This window comes from Siniperca chuatsi, linkage group LG18 (assembly GCF_020085105.1).
Source record: "Siniperca chuatsi isolate FFG_IHB_CAS linkage group LG18, ASM2008510v1, whole genome shotgun sequence".
Taxonomy (NCBI): domain Eukaryota; kingdom Metazoa; phylum Chordata; class Actinopteri; order Centrarchiformes; family Sinipercidae; genus Siniperca; species Siniperca chuatsi.
This window is the reverse complement of record NC_058059.1, coordinates 10,248,189-10,269,041: the sequence shown is the minus strand read 5'-3', so window position 1 is coordinate 10,269,041 and position 20,853 is coordinate 10,248,189. Positions and strand designations below refer to the sequence as shown.

Genomic DNA, 20,853 nt, shown 5'->3' with positions numbered 1-20,853 from the left:
TTTTAGGTATGTTCAGTATATGAGCTAAAATCTTAACCAGTGTAGCTAATGGTACTTACCCTGCCAGGGTTATGGGTTAACTGCAAGCATTGATGGCCTACAACATAATCACCATGACGATGTACAACATCTCTACCAGATTGAATATACTGTATATTTTACACATTGCAAAGGGTAAAAATAAATGCTGCTTTTTATAGTATCATGAGTACAGTTTCAATTCTAGAACTGCAATGGTTTCTGATACAGTTGGATGAAGAACAGGCTGGCAGTGCAGTCAGGGCAGACTGGATGGCAAGGTTGGGCCTGTGGATGCCACATCTTATTTATGGCTGCATGAAGTGCAGGGTCAGGTCCTTCCACAGAAAGAATGAGCTTCCTCTGGGCAATAAAAAAGTCATGGTGATTGTCTGTCCACTACAGAAACTACAGAACTACAGAAACCAGCCTGCACTCCAGCAAAAGGAGGAAGAAGAAATAGATGGAGGAGTTTTGTTTTGCAGTTGGTTCGTGTTGTTGTTGGTAGATGTGCAAATGTGCGAGGTCTTCTGTTTTACCTCTTTATCTGTGTTTTTGCATGATAGTTTCCTATCAACCAATTTCTTCTCTGGGTGAGTTAGCATCAGCAGCAGCTAGTAATGAAATAGGTTTAGTAGCCAAACAGAAAGTTTATTAATCACTATAAATGCTTGTGGTTTGGCATAAAGATAGGACTGGGTGCATATTGTGACTGACTTTGTTAAGAAGTATTTTATTGCATTTATTCTTATTCTTAGAGTTAGATGATTGAGAGATATATGAAAAAGATCGAGGAGAGTTTGGAATGATATGTAACAAAGCTCCTGAACAGATTCAAGGGGTTGGACTCCAATTTTCATGTCACATTCCATTTGGATAGTACAATCAGCTCAATATCAACCAAGTATGGCGTGTCAGTAAATACCAGCAGACAACAGACTTTTCAGGTCAGGATTGGAGTTAGCCTAAGGTTACTGTTAAGGCTTGCCTATACTGGACTCGACCCAGTCATGTTTTTCAGTCATTTGTTCTTGGACCAGAAACTTTCATTTTGCCCTCATATGGGCTCACACTGCAGCTTGACAAGTATTTCAGGGAAATGTGTTGCATAGAAAGGCTTTCAGGTCAATGAAATACCTACATGTTGATCTTCCAATAGTCAGTACTCAAGCATAAATGTATTCCATTGACAATACAGAGTGTGAGTGAGAGAGCTGTAACTGAAACCTACTTGAAAATGTTTGTGCTGATACAGCATATACAGAACTAGAGGTGTTAGACTGATGCTTAACTGTTGTTTATCTGCTGTTAACATGATTTGCCTGATCTCGCAAAAAGGTTTTATTGGTGCCAAACTCTAAGTGATACTTGAATGAACAGCTACTTTCGTCATCTGGTAGTTGGTTGAGTATCAACATTGGGCTATCCAAATAAATTGTTACCCTTAATCTTTCTCCTTTTATTGCAGTGTTGTGCATCCACATAACGAAAAGGCTTTGACAGACAAAATCAACTGGCACAGAAAGGTTACTGAACATCTGAGACATCTTCTCCTCTTTGTCTTGTGCAGCAGGAAGTCAGCGAGGTCCCCCTGACCCTGCCTTCAGAGAGCCTAACTAATGGTGACCTGGAGGGGGATGAAGCAGCTGAAGCAGATGGCCTCGAGAGACCTGCGGCTACAATGATGGGTTCACCCTTGGTTTCCACAGCCTCTGGTGGTGTTGCTGTTGCCGCAGAGACACTGGAACCAGAAATGGATGCTGATGAAGGAAAGGCAGCGGCCCTCATGCCTGTAGCTGTGGTGTCAGAGGACCAACTGAAGCAGCGATTAACAGCAGGGGGTCACCCATGTGCCCAGTGCGATCGAGTCTTCATGTCCATGCAGGGACTGAGGTCCCATGAGAGGAGCCACTCAGCCATGGCACTGTTCAGCAGAGAAGACAAATACAGCTGCCAGTACTGCCAGTTCGTCTCACCCTTCAGACACAAGTAAGTAGGGTGGAGCAGGGTCTATAATTGATACCTCTAACATTGTTTCCTGAGTCCCCTGTATATAGGATGGTACTTTATAAGGAGTAAATTAGATCTACAACTTTGTCCAAGGTAAATGTATTTTTCACCAGTGATAATCTGTTCATCCATTGATACTCCATTGAACATTGATCTATTCTGACTGCACAGTTCCTTTCATGTTTGCTTTTCAGTAAGGATAGTTCAAGTTGTAATCCTAAAGATTTCAGTCCTGGCTGATTTGGCGACACCCATGGTTACTAATGGTATCAGCATGTTTACACTACAGCAAACACTCATTGATGAGCTACTTTTTCTGAAATACAACAAAAGAGCAACTGGTATATCTTTTTATAATGCAACCAAACAAAATTACCTTGTTTTAAATGGTAATGAATAATTGAAAAGAAGTTGTGAATAATTGCAACCGCAATCTGATTTCACTGCTGCCCATGGTGCCCATGATCTGCTGACAAAAAAATTCTGAAAATGTTGTTTTTGTAGACGCAACAAGCTCTAACCTTGGTGATAAACAGATTACCTTTCCTGTGTCTGCTTCACAATAAAAGCCACCCCGTGGTTTGCCAGTTGAATGCTTTTAATCTGAAGCAGCATCAGTAGGAAATGTTTGGTTAACATTAGAATAACTCAGTATAGCTGTGAAATGGCTGTGGGAGGGGAACCGTAAACAGTGAGGCTGGTATTAATGAGGTAAAATTACAAACAGTAACGCTGGATTACATGCATACATAATTTCCTGTGAATCCCTCATGCATGTGAAGGCAATTTAAATCCAGTGCGGGAATGGCAGACTTAGCCCCAAACAATGAAAACTACTATATTGTGTGGTAATTATAGAATAGGGTTTGATCTCATGTAAATCTTTAGGATTACAACTTTTGAGGCTAGTGATATGTCTGATCCTGCCAGGTTTGCTTCCACTTTGAGAGGTGTCTAAAAGGCCATGCAAAAATGTGTTGTCAGTGATAGATCAGTATACCCGCACCCTTACAATATGCCCTGGTAGCAGTATATTTGAAACTCTCACCCTTATATACCATACCAGTCTTACACCAGCTGTTCTACAAATCAGATGGATCTTATTTTGTACAGAGCACAATTTTACACCTTTTTCTGTTTACCCTGTTGCAATCCCTTTGAATCTTCAATCTTCTCTAAGATTTCCTGCCTCCTAGGAGAGTAAGACAAACATTACAACGAGACAGACATTTTGGTAGTGTGATTTGTTTTATCCATCACAGAGACACAGAGCGAGAGGGAAAGAGAGAGTCTTCATCTCCTCTGAGCTCCCAGGTGTAATCCCTCTGTACTGTATGTGCCCTGACCCAGAAAGAAGCCGCATTCCCATGCCACCTAGGAGGCTGGCATTAAAAACACAGCCACCGTCCCCACAGGCACTCACGCACTCATTCCCACCAGGGGATTGTGGGTAGATGAGTTCACCCCACGGCTCCTTGTTTTGTAGTCACTGGAAATGTGCGCCTGTTGTTTGTGAGGTAAACAGAATCGAGTGCTTTAGATGCGGCTGAAAAACCCTGCTGTTGAAATCATCAAAGTGGATGCTGTAGAGTAGAGCTCTCTCTCTTTCTTTCCTGTACTCTATCCTTGTCACTTTCTCTCTTTATCTGCTATCCTTTTGTCCTCATTTCATCTGTTTTTTTTATGTCTTTTATCCTCTTATCTCATATCCCTCCCTTCTTGTTTTTTGTATATTTCGTCTCATCTCATTGCCAGTCTGGACCGACATGTGCAGTCTCACCATGGGCACCACAAGCCCTTCAAGTGCAAACTCTGCCCCTTTAAATCTGCCTACGTGAGTCGCTTGAAGAGCCACCTGCATAAGGCACACACAGGTAAAAACAGACACACACACACACACACACACACACACACACACACACACACACACATACATTAAATCGCATCTTACAGCTGTATCCATGACTAACAAGGTATTCCTGGGCCAGAATAGCAGCCTCCTGTTTATCATCTTCCACATAACGATGCTGTGCTTGATTTAGCTTATGCAGCACAATGCAACTAGTGGATTAGCGGGAGGAGCAGCTTCACCATTCACTGAGTACATTAGATACACCTAATTAAGCACATCCAAAATAATCGTATTTGGATTCAGATTTGAGCACAAATTGCCCAGATGAATTTATTGTTAATATTATTTATTTGGGAATATAGTGAGAAACCCTCAGCGTGTTACAAAGGTGAAGGCATACAGGTGTCTTTAGTTAGATGTGGCTCTTTGCCTGTGATTGTTTTTTGTTTTTGAGGGAGCCAGACAGCAGACAAAGACAGACATTCAAGCAAATGCAAAAAAGCTCCACCTGAGCGATCAATACATGAGCAAAAGAAACAATCTTAAGACTTGCAAACTAGAAAGGCCAATTTTCAAAAGGCATTTGAGTGGTCTCAACTGTCTGATTGGAGAGAACAAGAAACAGCAGTAAGAGTTAACAACTGCTGTGGATAATTGACACAAACCAATTTTGAGTTGCGATTACATTTGAAAAGTGGAGTTTGGTGATTTTGTACACTTTGTGAAAACAATCAGCGTTACATTTCAGTTCTTTACCTTTGTGTCCTTGCTTGCTGTCCAACAAGCTAAAAATACTTTGGATTGATTGTCTTATTCCAAACATGTTCTTACCAGAAACAGTTCAATCAGGAAGTAGTTTTCTTATTAACCCTTAAAGACCTAGAACAATTTTTGAGGTGACTGACTCTCCTGTATTTATTTTGTTTTTCTAACCTATTCTAGCAGTCAGCATCAAGTGGCATTTGATTCAGGAGAACCTGAAGTTTCAGACTGATTAATTAAAGTGCCAATTATTTTTACTTCTGATAAGAATACGATACAGTCAGATTAGATTTGGTTGTAATGGCACCACTCCTGAGGATGCTGCATGCATTAGGTTGTTAAGTAAATATATCCAACAGCTACAGGAAGCAAGATGCTATGCCCCCATGGCTACAAAACTCTACCAAAGTGTTTGCCAACACACACAGTAGTCAAAACAGCATCAGTACAGTCATATGCATGGCTCACCAACCTGCACAAAACTCTATTTAATGTTTGCTCTTGTGTCATTCTGACATCAATGGATGTGGACAACTGAAATCAGCCCTCACTGGCAGACTTTTGCAATCTGCACCATTCAGGTCTCCGTTGCCATTTTCATTGAAAGACAACAACAACAAGCAGTCAAACTACAGAAGCTTACAAGCTAAAGTGTGTTTGTGTGTGTGTGCTATTGTGTGCGCCTGTTGTAGTGCATGTGTGAGTGCTGTAGTAGGAATAGGACAGGGGTTATAAAAAACTGTATTTTATGTATGTATGTGTGTGTGTGTTGGGTGGCTGAAAGGTTATTTTATTTATGTGGAGTATTGTAAATATGTGTTTTCTATTTCATGTTTTATATGTTTTACTGTAAAGCACATTGAGTTTACCTGTGTATGAAATGCATTATACAAATAAAATTGACTTGACTTGACTTGACTAATTAGTCCAAAGGGAGCACTAAGTGAGTACAAGATGACTTGTTACCGATTGGCTCAGAGGGGAATAACTTTGTTTGTAGTGGAGGATGTGTTTATTAAAGAATCTTCAATCATTTACAAGTCTCTGAAAATCCTTATCTAATAGTGCCTTTGTACAGTCAATTTCATATAGTAGTCAAATTATTGACTTGATGATTTTTGATTTTCCTTTAGGTGAGCAGCACACATACAAGTGCTTGTCGTGTCCCTTCTCCTCTATGACCATCAGCCAGCTGAAGGAGCACTCTCTGAGAGACCATGGTGAGGCCCTGACCCTCCCCAAACTCCGGGCTGCTACCCAGGCTGCTCATGCCGCCCTCAGGCCCTCCCGGCTGGCCAGTAACACAGAGCAGACTCCCTTGGACCCGGATGGTATGAGATCCTGCATAATGTCATTTTAATAGATATAAGATCATATGATAGGCCTGTAAAGCCAGACTTGGAAAATCTCAATTGAGCATCAAAGCAGAATCCATGGGTTTCGATTAAAAAAATGGAATAATATATTTTTAGAAATAGGCCTCTATCATCTATATAATGCAACTAACACACATAGCTAAGGAGTTGTAATCAGATATCTTCTTTAATTTGACCAACTGTCCAAAGCCCAAAGAGATTCACTTAACTATCATTATATGAAAAAGGAATGCGTCAAATCCTCAGATCCTCAGAGAAGCTGGAACCAGCGAATGTTCAGCATTTTTGCTTGAAAAATAAAAAAATAAAAAAGTTGATTATCAATATATTTGCCGATTAATTTCCTGTTGCTTAATTAATCAATGAATCGACTAATCATTGCAGCTGTAGCATATACAGTATATAACCTATATAATACACATCCTGCTCTTGGAAATGAAGTAGCAGAAGAAATGTCATCAAATAAAACTTTAGAGCTATTTCATTCACATTCTAAACTTGAAAGGCAACGTTTGGACTAAAAATTGTACATTTTTTGGTGGGCCTTTTCATTCAAGGTGGTTTCATTTTTTATACTATCAATGTAACACATTAGATTTGCTATAAATATGAATTCAGCAATCAGCATAAACAAGTCTGTGTCATGGTTTTTGGGAAAGGGTTGTGTGCACAGATCGAATACATTAAATGAGAATTTAGGAGTTTGACTGCTGAGGTTTGACTACCTAAGCCTTCTTCAATGTTGATTATGACACCTTTCTGTACAGAATATTTCTATCAAAGAGGTACCTTCACTGTAGGTAGGTGTATCAGCTAACTCCTTGATGTGATGCCGTGTTGTAGGTGTTTTAGTGGCTGTGCAGCCGCAGCCTTAGCTTGCAGACTGTTCTTGGCAGCAGCTGCCGCCTTGCTGCTGGAGCTGTGGAATCTTCCCTGGAGCTGAAGCAGGGTAGCATTCTTCAGTGCACCAACCAACACTGTCAGCTGTGCTCTACCAAGACAAGTGAAGCATTGAGAAAGATCAGAGCTGACATATTGAATGTCTCTCTACCGTGCCAAACTAGCTACCTTCAGTTGAATGTCTAAAATTCTGATATTTACAGTGGAATAGAGGGGTTGTTTTGAAAAGGTTAACATTTGATTAGCTCTAATTAGTGGTGAGTTTTATTTCTTGAAAAATGGTTTGAACTTCAACCCCATCCTCACTTTTTTATGCTGCTTTAAGATCATCCTTAAAGTATTTTTAAGGCGTTCTCCTCCTCCCCTGTCTTCTTCAACTCCCCATAGAAGTATTCCACCTCTCATTTATGCAATGTAATAGGCAGTTTTGGCCGTTAATCCATTAAAGAAGACGCATCACCGCCTTATGACAGAATTTGCTCTCCATCTGCTGCCTCATCTCCATACATCTCCACAATGCAGAGAGGATATTAAAAGCATGAATCAACCGTGGCATTGTTTGATTTGTGTGAATTCCGCTGCCTCCTCTGCAAAAGTGAGAAATTGGATCTCAAGCATTTTATAAAGTAAAAGTTTAAAAGAAAAGTATTTTTTTCTTCCATGCTTCCTCGTACTCTTGAGTGCTGAATGAAGCATTTTTCACATGGATAGATATTCTATTAGTGTCACTGTGGTTTATTTATTGATGTGTTGGAGGCTCAAAGTAGGACAAGAAGATGAGCTTGCTCACTGATATTATAGACTCTTGGCGAAAGGGAATGAGGAGGGAAAGAGGTAGGGGACGAATGATGACGAAGTGATACTTCTGTCTCTGTGAGGGGGGAGGGGACATTAATGTGTGAGCACAACTAAATTCCCGTTAGTTTTGTCTCCTTTAGAGGGGAAAGGGTCAACTGCTGTCTGCCGAAAGCCTTTTATTAAATACTATGTTTGAGTACAGAATATGCATTTTCTTTTTGAAGAAATAATCAGACATCTCTCATAAATACAATAGAAGAGGCAGATGAATCGATTTGGAGAAGATGCATAAATTAGGTTAAACTCCATCCTGCTGTGCAAAAATGTGCATTGGAATAACATAAGTCTTAGATGTACAGTGACTCTTGTGGGTTGAAAACTAGTGCCAAAATCCTGAGATGAGCAAAAAATATATTATTTTAATTTCAGCAATAATGTGTTCTTGTTAGAGCAATTACTTCCTACTAATATACTAATATACTGGTAGCCTGTACACATATATTGTGCTATGCCAAAACGCTAAAAATATCTCTAGAGCAGAGGTGGATGAAGTACAGGGATCACTTACTTATAGACTCATACAAAAATAATCCCTCTCAATCATCACTTATGACCTACTAGAAGTATGTGGTTGTGTCTGTATCTGCAGAGACCCTGCACTCTGCCTGTACTTTCTTAGTTTCTTATTATTTTGCTGTGTTTGGGACGTTTCTGGGCGTCAACCTTTGGGCAGCGAGCAGGGTGTGAGGTCGGGACTCTATGTAGCGAGCAGGTTACATTGCTATCTCCGTCACTCTCCTCTGCTCTCTGACTGTGTCATGGATGTATAAAGAGCTGCAGGTCTGTGTGTCTGTTTGACCGAGCTACACACACACACTGACAGGATGAAGCGTGGCTTTGGCTGCATTCACACAAAATCCGGCAATGTGGCTCCTTCCCGCAGGGTTATGCAGAGGTCTGTGGAGGTGTGGCCATGTAACATAACTGTGATTAAAGTATAAAAAGTATTCATTCTGCGGAAAATGTCCCCTGTGACTGATATATTATTATATATTACATTATTAATTGTTAATACTGATGCATCAATGTTTAAGTAGTATTTCACTGTTGTAGCTGGTGGAAGCGGAGCTGGTTTGACTACTTTATGTACAGTTAGGTAGTTTATTACAGTGCTTCACAACCTAGGGGTTGTGAGATGATTAATGGGTGAAAAAAGAAGAAAAGAAGTTCTGCTACATAAATATGCATTCATTCTTTGGACTCTTCTCTGATTTTTTGCAGGCCAAAAAGGTTGTAAACCGCTGGTTTAATCTTTAACAATGTATTGTATTTTATAAACTGTTCCATTTTCACTTGAATCCGCACAGTACTTTACAATATAATAAACAGCAAGTTTTTCCTCAATTTCTCTGCCCCTCTCTCAGATCCATCATACCTGGAGCCAGCGGATGTTCGTCAGCAGCTTAGTCATTACCAGCTGGCTTCCCGCAGTCACATGTCTTCCGGCTCAACACCTGGTGGCTCAACAGTGGCTGACAATCGACCAGACGGTGTCCTCACTTGTGAGTTCTGTGAGTTCAGCTCTGGATACATGCAGAGCCTGCGTCGGCACTACAGGGACCGCCACGGTGGCAAGAAGCTCTTCAAGTGCAAAGACTGTTCCTTTTTCACCTGCTACAAGTAAGGAAAAACTTCAGCTTGACAGGGAAAATGACTGTTGTATACTGTTGTATATGCTGTATGCTAAATTTTAATGTAAAGTACAGTAATATACATTCCAGGGAGTTTTCAACTGTACAGATGCTAGATAGACAAGCACTGGATAAATTCCCAGATCCTTCTTTCTGTCTCTGAATCTATCTCAGAAATACCTTCACCATGCATGTGGAGGCCGGTCACAACAACAACGCACCTGACGACTTCCCTAAAGACCTGCGCTGCCCTCTCTGCCTCTACCACACCAAACACAAGAGCAATATGATTGACCACATTGTCCTGCACAGAGGTACACATCATGCTAAATGGAACCAGGGGCATATTAAACTTTTAAAAGGATAGTTCAACATTTTTTCTCCGCTGGTTGCCTGGCACCCTCACTGTGACTCCAGGAAGTCACTGTGCTCGGCCAAAAGAAATAGTCTGGTACATTATGCTGCATTCACGCAATGTCAGTAGAATGGGAGAAAAAGGAAAACCTTGTGTTATTCCCACTTGAGAGTGTTCATGCAGTATTCCGAGATGGTTACCCCAACTGCTAGACTTACTAAAATAGCCTTACTACTTTTACAGTGTGACGTATTTGTTGCAGTTTGTTAACCAGTGAAACCAGATACCAACAAACTGTGTATAGCTTATCCTAAATTAGCTGAATCAATTGTATTAGTGTTACTGTTGGATTTTATTTAGATGGTGCCATGTTGGCATCAGTTTGTTGACAAGTGGGAGATACCGTCACTGTCAGAAAATACCAATATATCCAACTCTGAATTACAATTTGGCTGACGTGAACTGTTTTTCCCACTCGGCTGTTCGCAATTACAGTTTACTTCCCATAAAATCACAACTTTCATTCATTTTCACACTTTTTTTGTACGGATTAAATAAACGAGAAACAACATGTTAATTAGTGAGCTTTAGCGGTTCTGGTAGGCAGATTTTCTTACATTCTAACAGAGTCAGGCTAGCTGTTTACCCCTGTTTTCAGTCTTTATGCTGAGCTAAGATAACCGTCTCCTGGCTCCAACATCACATTTACCATATAAACATGAGAGTGGTATCTATCTTCTCATCTAACAAAATGTCAAACTATTCCTTTAAATGTTATCACAGTCAAATGAAAACCTCATAACCCTAGTGTTGGCAATTGTAATGTGGTGTGACTAAATGGTTTAAGAAGGTTCTACAATGCTAGGGCTTATCAAACATATTTTCTGAATGGTTAACAAACTGAACACAAAATGTTCTCCTGTCAACATTGAGATGCACCTTGTATTCCATTATATGAAATGTAAACATAATACAAACAAAGTAAACACAAGTATAGAATAATCAATAAGGCATTGCATACAGTTTATGAAAGCGTTCATGAGAACTAAAAGGTAACACTTGGAGTAAAAGCAAGCACAGAGTGATGGAACTGATATGTGATATGTCGATAACACCTTTTTGGGAATTTTTATATGAGACTATCTAGGAAGTATTTGTGTTGAAAGTGAGAAAATGACAAAACCACCAAAAGGTAACAGCCACTGTGATTACTTTTTCCTTTACCACTGTGTGTGTGTGTGTGTGTGTGTGTGTGTGTATGTGTGTATGTAACAAATGTCATTTTATACTGTATCTCTCTTGCACCCCTTTGTCTCCTTTTCCCATTCTGACGTTAGCTCTCACTGTCCCTCTCCTCTGCCATTATTTCCCTTCCCTTTCTCCAACCTAATAATCCACTTTGATCTCTCTTCCTCCACCAGAGGAGCGTGTGGGTCCACTGGAGGTCAGCCGCTCCAAGCTGTCGCGCCACCTTCAGGGCCTGGTGTTCCGTTGCCACAAATGCACCTTCACATGCTCCAGTGACCAGGCCTTGCAGCTGCACCTACACAAGCATGCTGAGATCAAACCCTACCAGTGCCAGCTCTGTTATTATGACAGCAGTCGACGGAGCCAGCTAGAGGAGCATCTACGTCTTGAGCACAAGGTCAGTTGCAGTCCACAAATGATGCACATGACGTTTTGTGCAACTAAATTTAAATTGATATACCTATATCAAAATGTTATGCCAAATCCAATTTACATCCTTATTAATCTGCTGCTGGATTGTAAAAAATACATCAGATATCCTGAAAACATTTGAATCCCAGATACCCAGAACTTTGAAAAAATAAATGCCACCAGTGTAGTCCAGTGTAAATCTTTTCTTACGGTAGCATAGTAAGGGAACTACAATACTACATGCAAAAAGCATTAAAAGCTTCTAAAATTGTTACAGCAAAAATATTTTGCATGCCAAAAAACTAGTCTGTGGCATTTTTATGATCTCATTGCACAGTAAAGCAACTTGTATTGTACTTGTATTCACATTTTGAAGTGATGCCATGCAGCAGGTAGGAAGAGGGTGCACATAGACTGAAACAGCAACAATTGATACCCAGCAAAGTGCAGCAACAGCACAGGAAAAGGCTTTGTTTATTTGGTGATTTTAGGTTCCCCTAAACTTCAGTAAGTGTTGGAAGCTCTTTGCCTAGCCCGTTCACACTGATCAAAGATCAAAAAGGAGCTGAAATATAGATTTTTACATCAGTTGAAATGTAAATAAGCTACTGCCACTGACTACAGGTTCCTGCAGCAGTTTCACATTAAAATCCATGTCAGCCCACCTTAAATATAGGCAGGGAAACCCCTGTTAATGATTCCCTTGCAGCTATCAGTTAGGTATGTGTGTGTGGGATAAAATATTTTCAACATGTGTAATAAAACTTTATTACATGAGAAATTATTAGAAGATCCCAATACAGTGGACCATAAAGTCAGTCAGGATTATGAAAGTAAGTAAACTGTCTAATTTAAACACTGTTGTCCTTGCCTGTTTTATTTTTCCATTCTAACTTCTTTCTTTAGAGTCCTTAAAAGTGAATATTACCACATGGAGGAGATCTATTAAACCAACATTGCTACACAAGCTTATAAAGCCAAAATTAAACTCTATGCTGCGCGCCTTGACAGATAAGGAGATAAAAATATCAGTGAAATGGCTACTGAATGATACAGTGGGATAAGATGACGAGGTGCATACATATCAGATTGCTAGAGCTTCAGTATATTCTGACAGCATCCAGGAGGGAAAAGGTTTCGTCTCTCATTCTCCCTTAACAGGGATAATTCATGAGGTGATGTGAGAATGCAGATGGTATTTTAGAAGTTTATAATACATTAAACTTAAAAAGGGCACCCAGTTATCATTTTCTGTTCTTTACATAACTAGATCCCTGATTTTACCCATTGCATGCTAGTATATGGTCCAGCACTCTTATCATTGTTTTGGGTTAAGTTTAGTGGCAGACATGAGATGGATTGCAGCTTCAAGAGGACTACTTTACCGCCATTGAACAATGTGTGTAGGTTTCTGAAAAAAAATTATATTATTGAAAGTCAGAGCTATAATTGCTTTAGATATTAAGGTCCTGGGTGGTAGAATATGGCATCTGTGGATGTTTGGTGAAGAATCCTGGAAAGCCTCCAGTTGTTATGAGGGATATTGATATTTCTGGAAATTTGTAAGAATCTGATATTGGTCAGAGGAGGCACGAAGCATCTCTGGGACAGTGAGGAGAAGCGACACAGCATCTTTTGAATGAGTTCCTTCATGCCAAAACTTTTATGTGCATATCATCAATACTCACCTTTCTCATTCAGACCATCATTTGGCAAAGAAATGGTGCTACGTAAAATGTCTTGTAGCTCAAGGTCACAGTTACTACAAAGTAACTGTACAGACAGGTTAGTTGGATCAAAAACTCTTTACTTTGGAAGAACCCAAAAATCACACACACTGTCAGTCAATTGTACTCACTTTATTTACGATCCTCAGACCCTCATGAGGTAAAATTCATATAGACAAACAGCACTGGTACCATATATATCTGTAAACCACCCTTTGGCATTTAAATTCTCTATTGTAAGATATGTACTTATTAGGTTCATCTTTTGACACAGTAATTTTCTATGGTATTTTATCTATTTGATTCAACCTTGAATATGGAATTATTCTATTGGATGGTATGTGCCTAAGTAGATTATCTTTTGACATTTGTAAACTTACTATTCTTGTTTATAATTAGAAGAGCTCAGTACAGGGCTTTGTTTGTGTTGTATGGATACTGGTAGGTGCTGCCGGCATCATCTGACTGGTGGGTTTTTGCCTTCAAAAGCTGTTGTTGTATTTGGGCTAATATAAATTTCAACCAGCCCCAAAACATAAAGGTTCTGTTGAAAAAATGGGCTTCTGCTAAAACATTTACTTATTTTTTACTGTGGTTTGAATATTGTATATAGGCAGGGTGTGGATTTGTGTTACAAGAAATTAACAGGAAAAAAAGTGAGGTATACATCAAGAACCATACAAACATCATCTGCACTGTCTTAATCCAGTTGTTAAATCTGCATAAAGAGGTTCTAGAATTTATAAAACTGATATCAATAAGAAAGGTTCTGATTCTGTATGCCTAAAACTCATGTATTAACTTAAGTTGCAATTCACTTTATAACAAAAGAAAAGACCTAAACACACATTAATGTAATGCTTTGTGCAAAATATAGTTTCCACCCTTTCACCTGTTGATGTTTTTGAAGACTTCAACAAACTGCAATAGAAAAGAAAATCCCCACAGTTCTACCAGATAAGTACTGCTCAGAGCACACAATACCCATCTGATTAACACCTCCTGTTTCTGATCAGGTTATCCGTAACTTCGAGCTGATGGGCCGGGTCAACCTGGACCAGCTGGAGATGATAAAGGAACAAGGGAGCAGCGCAGAGGAGGAAGAAGAAAGGGAAATTAAAGAGATGGTTGCAGATGGGAAAGTAGCTGCTGCAGAGGAGGAGGACAACGAAGGACCAGAAATTATGGAGAACATAGTGGAGGAACAGAGAGAGATGGATGATGAGGAGATAGAGGACAACATCAAAGAGGAGGAGGAAGAGGATGAGGAAGAGGAGGAGGAGGAAGAGGAGGAGGAGGAGGTGGAGGAAGAAGATGAAGAAGAAGTCAAGGAGGTGGAGGAAGAGAGGCCTGCCCTACAAGGTAAATACAGATGAAGTAATACTGGTCTCTGAACTGCTGTAAATGAGCCTATTGCACAACAGATTTCTTTACAAAACCTTTTGGGATTACACTATAAATGGGTATCTGCTGAAAAGCCATTTTCTGTCTTTTTCTGTTCTCAGTTATTTTATATCAAATTGTGATCTGTGTGAAAAATCTCCTGTGTCTCCTTTAAAGCCAAATAAATGGGCCCATATGTAAGAAAACAATCATACTTCTGGAATATTGTTTATCTTGGAAGTCCCGTATAATGCATTTTAGCTATTCTTCATGAGCAGTGTTTGTCTTCCAAAATAGCCAAAGTCTCATTGTAATTCTGAATTGATTTTCTCATTTCATTCTTCTAGCTTATAATTCACTGAGTATACTTAACTGGTATTGGTTGCTCACTGAAGGAGAAAGTAGATTTCATACCAAAATATTACTGATCATCCCTGGTATACAACTGAGCCACCTTTCATTTCTAATACATTAAGCATTTCCACTCTGTGAGTGATGTGTAATTATGTATGAAAAACGGATTGCCTGATAATAAATACACTATAGCAATAAATATTTCTATTGTTTTCAAATATTGTAACAAATAGGAAATGAGCACTTGTGAAATTACTCTGTTCTGAGGCTGACCTATCATTTGAATTCTATTTCCTAGAAGTCCTTGCATCTCCCACCAGCAGCACCAGCAGCAGCTCTGGGCCGAGCGGTGTAGAGAAGCGTCTCCCCTGTGAGTTCTGTGGGCGCTGCTTCACCAACAGCCTCGAGTGGGAACGACATGTCCTTCGACATGGCATGTTAGTATTTTTTCCTATATTTCTTTTTCTTCTTCTCTCTTTGTGTGTGAGGTTGTGTACTTTCTTTACACAGTAAGCCACCATGGTCCTCTTTACCTGACTTTCTGGTCAGGTCAACAATGTGGACCTTTAGGTCAGTCTTTATTTGGTAAAGGCATGAGTCTGTGCATTCAGACTTCAGGGTTACACATGGTGAGGAAACTATCTTTCTTAATGCTGTACTGCAAGGAACAGTTTTTAGCCATGTTAGTGGCATGGCTCTATGGATTGTATTCGATGGATTGCCATGAAATTTGGTGCAGACAGTCATGGTCCCCAGGGGATGAATCATAATGACTTGCAATCACTTGACTTTTCATCTAGTGCCATCATCAAGTCAAATTTTCAAATTTGTCCAGTACTTTGGTTTATGACCAAATACCTGCAAAATTAATGACATTACCATTACCCTCAGCTGCACTATGTTTAGTGCTCATTAGCAAACGTTAGGATGCTAACATGCTAAACTAAGATGGTGAACACGGCAAACATACCTGCTAAAAATTAGCATGTGAGCATTGTCATTGTGAACATGTTAGCATTGAGCTCAGCTGTAGTTAAGTACAGTCTCACAGAGCGTATAGCATAGCTGTAGACTTTTAGTCCTGTTTTATTTCTGTATATCTACATATTTAAAATTGTACCCCCACTGTCATTATTCTTATTTGTTCATATGTTTCCACATGTTAGAAGCACTTATTTTTGCTCCGTCCTTCATTGTTAGGATGGTTAACAACAGCCGAATGGACACCAGCACCACCTCCGTAATAGAGGCCTCAGCGTCATCTTCCACTGGCTCCTCAGTCCTGATGGACACAGGATTGGACCTTTCCAGCAACAGAAAAGAGGAAGGGAACCCCGCTGAGCTATCACTGAGAAGTCAAAGCCAGTATGTGGAAGACAAAGAAATGCTTGACACCAAAAAGGATCAACAGTTTGGTTGAACTGATTGTGGCCTCTTGGGATATTGTGCTAGAAACTGATAACATTGGGTAGGATTAGCACTGAGTTGGATCTTAAAATAGGACTACAAAGGAAACAATAAGATTGAAACTGAAAAAGAGTGACTTCTTATGAGTTGGCACATTACTAGATTTTAGGTTTTACATATTTAAGTATTAGGTTGTGCTGCATAAAACGGCTGAGCTCTTTAAATGGGCAGTCCCCTAGGACAGATATTAATATATTGGTAACCAATAGTGAACAGAACTCTTTATTGCTGACATTCTGGTCAAATCTACAGTGAAAGAGCCCACCTAGATAAAACTAAGCTATTTATAAAGAATGTTGTCCAAAATGATTAACTAAATTTAGCATGTTATTATTTGAAGCACCTTTTACACTCCCCCCTGCTCATCCAAAACAGGGTTACTGTAAATGTACCTAAAAGGAACAAACAAGATATGAAAGCATTTACAACTGTGGCCCACTGTAGAGCTACCTTTTCTTTTTTCTTGTTGAAATTTGAGACTTTTTTCATCTTATCCTTGTGTTAAATGTGTAGAAGTATTCCTTGAGGAAGAGTCGCACCTTATATATTTTAGTAAAATCACAAATCATGTTTTTTTCATTTGTAGAAATACTGACAATGTCCCCCAATGTTTGTAGCAAATTGCTATATTTTAGGTCCCTTAATATTATACTGCGTATAAGCCTTCAGCCTGTGGCACCCTTCGAATTTTGACTGTACTATTTTGTTATCCAGTAATTTCACTGATGAAGTCATGGAAATAATGGGTTTAGTTTAAATCTCCCTTCCCCTGTAAAATATTGTGTTGTTTGTAGTCCAGGTTAAACAATATCACAGTTAACCTCTGCACTCAGCAGATCAATATAACAACATGTTTAATGTGTCATGACTGAATCCATATGATATCGGTATCCGTTGAGCATAGGAACCAGGAACCAACCAGGAACACAACTACAGGTTTTAACAACAGTGGCGTAATATTTGCAATCATAATCAATAGACAGAGATTACACTTGTCTTATCAGTGCAAAATTTGTAATTTGATCTGCCAGAATCCAGCTCTGTCCACATACTGTATGTGCATCCACAAATGATTATTAAATGCAAAGTTTGGAGGAGGCGTGCTTTAAATGATATATCCGTATGTGCGACCCAGATTGCCTCTGGGTGTGATCTGGCTGGCTGAATTACACTGTGCACAAACCCAGTGTTGACCACCACGGCTGAGTGTTGAAGCCAGAGCGCAAGTGCCTTAAAATGCAGTTCCTCTAATGGCCACTAAATGGCTTTAATTGCTTTTAAAAAAATCCCAAGTAAAATCACCCAACTTCTCTTTCAAAATATAAAGTCAAGTTTTTTTCCACCAGAATTTATGGCCTCAACAGCTAGGTTCACGTCTTCTGATGCGTGCCTTAATGGCAATTTTGAAAGTCATTGTTTAATTAAGATCAGATTAGATTAAAGTAGATTCAATTTTATTGTAATTGCACAAGTAAGTACAAGTACAAAGAAATGTAGTTTAGCATCTAAACAGGAAATGCTAACAGTAGCAAAGAGGATGTTGAGGCTTAAAGTGTCGGTTCAACCAGATTACAAATATATATACTGTACTGTAGATAGATGGATTGAATAGATAGATAGATAGATAGATAGATAGATAGATAGATAGATAGATAGATTGATTCTTATCCACCTCTAGTGGTATTTAGCCATGCACATAGCTTTGGTTTATTTGCCAAGGTTTGGAGATATCTGTTTCGGGGATTTCTGCTGATCCAATGGAAGTGAATGGAATTTTATTTGTTATACTCACAGCATTGAAAAATGTTCTACCAAATAAATAGTCCCTATGAAAACTGACAGTGTGTTCAGTGTGTTGTACTCTATTATCTGGAGTGAAGGGCAATGCTGTTTATGGAAAGAAATGCTGCTATTGTTTTTTTTTTTAATGCTGTGAGTGCCACAAATGAAATTCCATGCTAAAATGGGTATGTTTGGAGCCATGTTTGCTTGATTGACAGATGTCTCTGCCTTTCACAGTCAGCCCTGGTGATTACCTCAACTCCATCCAGGTTCCTCAACATCACCCAAATTCGTATTTTTAGGTTCCAAATGACTGACAGGCTGGCATCAAGGATTAAACTCAAATCGAGCACTTCAAAACGTCCCGTCAGAAACTTATGGCTAATGCCACAGACACTGCAGACATGTTTTTCTACAGTCTATTGTCCGGTTTTGACATGATAGGATGCACTGAAAAGACAAGTATAACCAGGTCAGAAAGCCCTAAAACCTTTTGTTTCCACGTATAGAGAGTGTATTTGCCACTGGCACTGTATGTTGAAGGTGTCAAATCCCCCAACTTTAACCCCTTTAAATTCTCATCCTGTATTAACACTGTCATAGCCTGCATTGTGTGCTTCTTTTTAGAAAAAGTTGTCACGTTATTGTTGATACTGACAAAAGGCAGAGATTGTATTTGTTGGAAGTTGCTGCTTGAATGCCCTAAAGCCTTATAAGATAATGAATAGCAATTGGGTCAAATTTATGTCCAATTCCAATAAGACCAATAAGCAACGTTAAACAGCCTGGAATAAAATGGCTGATAACATTGATACATTGTCAAATTTGCAGAGGAGCACAATTAATGCAGTTGTGTTCTTGGTACCAAAATATTTACCAAGCCTGCTGTGTTTGCTGCTGTGATTGTCCTTCCTGAGCATTGAACCATTGATGGAAATGGGAATCTGGGTTCTATGGATGTAACCCAGGTAAACTACATGTTTGCAGCCATGTATAGAAAACAAAACTACTCGTTTAAGTGTTTGAACTGTGGTGTTTCAGAAAGGATACTTCAACCCTTTTTTCCTTTAGGTGTTCTCATTTAAAAAAAAAAGAGAAAAAAAAAGAAATCTAAAGATGATAGCTTACCCTTAGGGGCTTTTTGAGTCCCCACTCCAACATTATTACACTGTTGTACAATGTCTGGTTACAATGAAAAATATCTCCTTTTTTGTACTGTAATGAGAATGAGCAGATAGGAAGAGCAGTGTGGTTGTACAATATTAAAGCACGAGAAGGAAAATGATGCAGCTCTCTGCTAATTAATGGCCAGGGCTTTTATTGTGAAGGAGAAAAACATGGCAAAGTAAGAGACAAGAAAAAAATTGTTCCTTTGGGGGCATTTACCTAAACTGCTTGGTCCTTTTCTGGGATTGGCCACCATCTGGGTTCCCAGTCAACCTATAGATCCCTCTGTGATCTAGCTCACTCTTGTCCGCTCCAACATCTGACACTCCAGTATCTTCTATCCATGACCAGTAAGGGCATCAGCTCACTTGTTCCAAGTATGCCTGCCCGTAGTCTACCCAATCAACAATAGGTGGGAATGTAGCAGCCCCACTATGCTTCTCAGTCCTTGCAATACCTTAAAAACCGGTTGGGATGGTGCTGAATATCAAAGCCCTTTTTTCTGTTTTTCAGGACCAGCTTGTAGCTTTTTGAAAGTGAAACTGTTTGAAAACTGTTGTTGTAGACATAAGCTTTGTAAGGCAGCTTGTTGCCCAGCTTGAAAGCCCAGTAAAGCAGATGATAAATTGGGACAATCTGGGTAATGAAGCTGTCAACCCCAAATTGTTTGTTGTTCTGTGATAATTTTAATAGAAAATGACTATGAATCCCTCACTGTGTGCAGTCTCTAGACTGTAATATTCCCAGTTTACCCAAAGTTACGCCCCTGCTGACAACACACTGGATACTTGTATATATGTTTAGTTTGTTTCCGATGCATTTCTCTTTTCAGACTGTTGTCTCCATAGTTTGACACTAGAATCTCTCCTTCTTGCCTTTCTTCCCATATAAATCTGATTACCTGATGGTGGGTTGTGATGTTGCCTAGAATGATTGTTTACAATTTTATTCCATTTATCTCTGGATATTCTGTAAATATTGTAATTCATTGTCTTTTTTAACTTGATAATAAAGTTATCAGATAACGGTTAATTGTGTTATCTCCTCTTTGTGCAGACACAAATTCAATTAGGGCTCTAAAATGTGACTTTTCCTTTCTTAACACTAAAATGTTAAGGATTAAGACTGAGCTACTGTTTGTCTTTTTATATTATTCTATTATATTAATTTTTTATATATATCTGCAGACTTGATACACTTGATATCGCCCATAATATCACTTCCTTGTGTGTGATATGTAACTACCGCTGCCCTCTAAATCTGTGAATTATGCAAATCAGCATAGATGTCAAAGTATTAAAATTCCCTGATAAGCCAGCTTCCTGAATAGCAAAATGAGAATAAGGTGTAAGTGAAGTGTTTCACTGTCAAGGGCAAAGTGATGCCAGAGGAAGTAATCACCAACGATCATTATCAAATTTGATCAAATAGTGAGTACTTCATATCATTACTTACAGTTTATGTTGGATATGATTCTCATAGGAAGAGGCCGACATTTTTATTTGCTTTATTGTATTATACAAATACCCAGCCAAAGTAAATGTCTGTCTCC

At 39.2% G+C, this 20,853-nt stretch overlaps 1 protein-coding gene across 2 annotated transcripts in view; it reads left to right on the top strand.

Annotated features, from left to right (window-relative positions):
* The window catches only part of znf462 (zinc finger protein 462), a 52,940-nt gene extending 32,607 nt beyond the window's left edge, over positions 1-20,333 (top strand). Inside the window, exons 5-13 of one of the 2 annotated variants that reach the window (XM_044173637.1) lie at positions 1,592-2,007; positions 3,784-3,902; positions 5,776-5,973; positions 9,141-9,396; positions 9,582-9,721; positions 11,184-11,407; positions 14,165-14,510; positions 15,184-15,322; positions 16,086-20,333. In XM_044173637.1, coding sequence (XP_044029572.1) covers positions 1,592-2,007; positions 3,784-3,902; positions 5,776-5,973; positions 9,141-9,396; positions 9,582-9,721; positions 11,184-11,407; positions 14,165-14,510; positions 15,184-15,322; positions 16,086-16,305 — 2,058 coding nt within the window. In that variant the 3' untranslated portion in view covers positions 16,306-20,333. Of the gene's footprint in view, positions 1-1,588; positions 2,008-3,783; positions 3,903-5,775; positions 5,974-9,140; positions 9,397-9,581; positions 9,722-11,183; positions 11,408-14,164; positions 14,511-15,183; positions 15,323-16,085 lie in introns of both variants that reach the window. The other variant, XM_044173636.1, reaches the window with a different exon arrangement.
* The last annotated feature ends 520 nt before the right edge of the window (positions 20,334-20,853 follow it).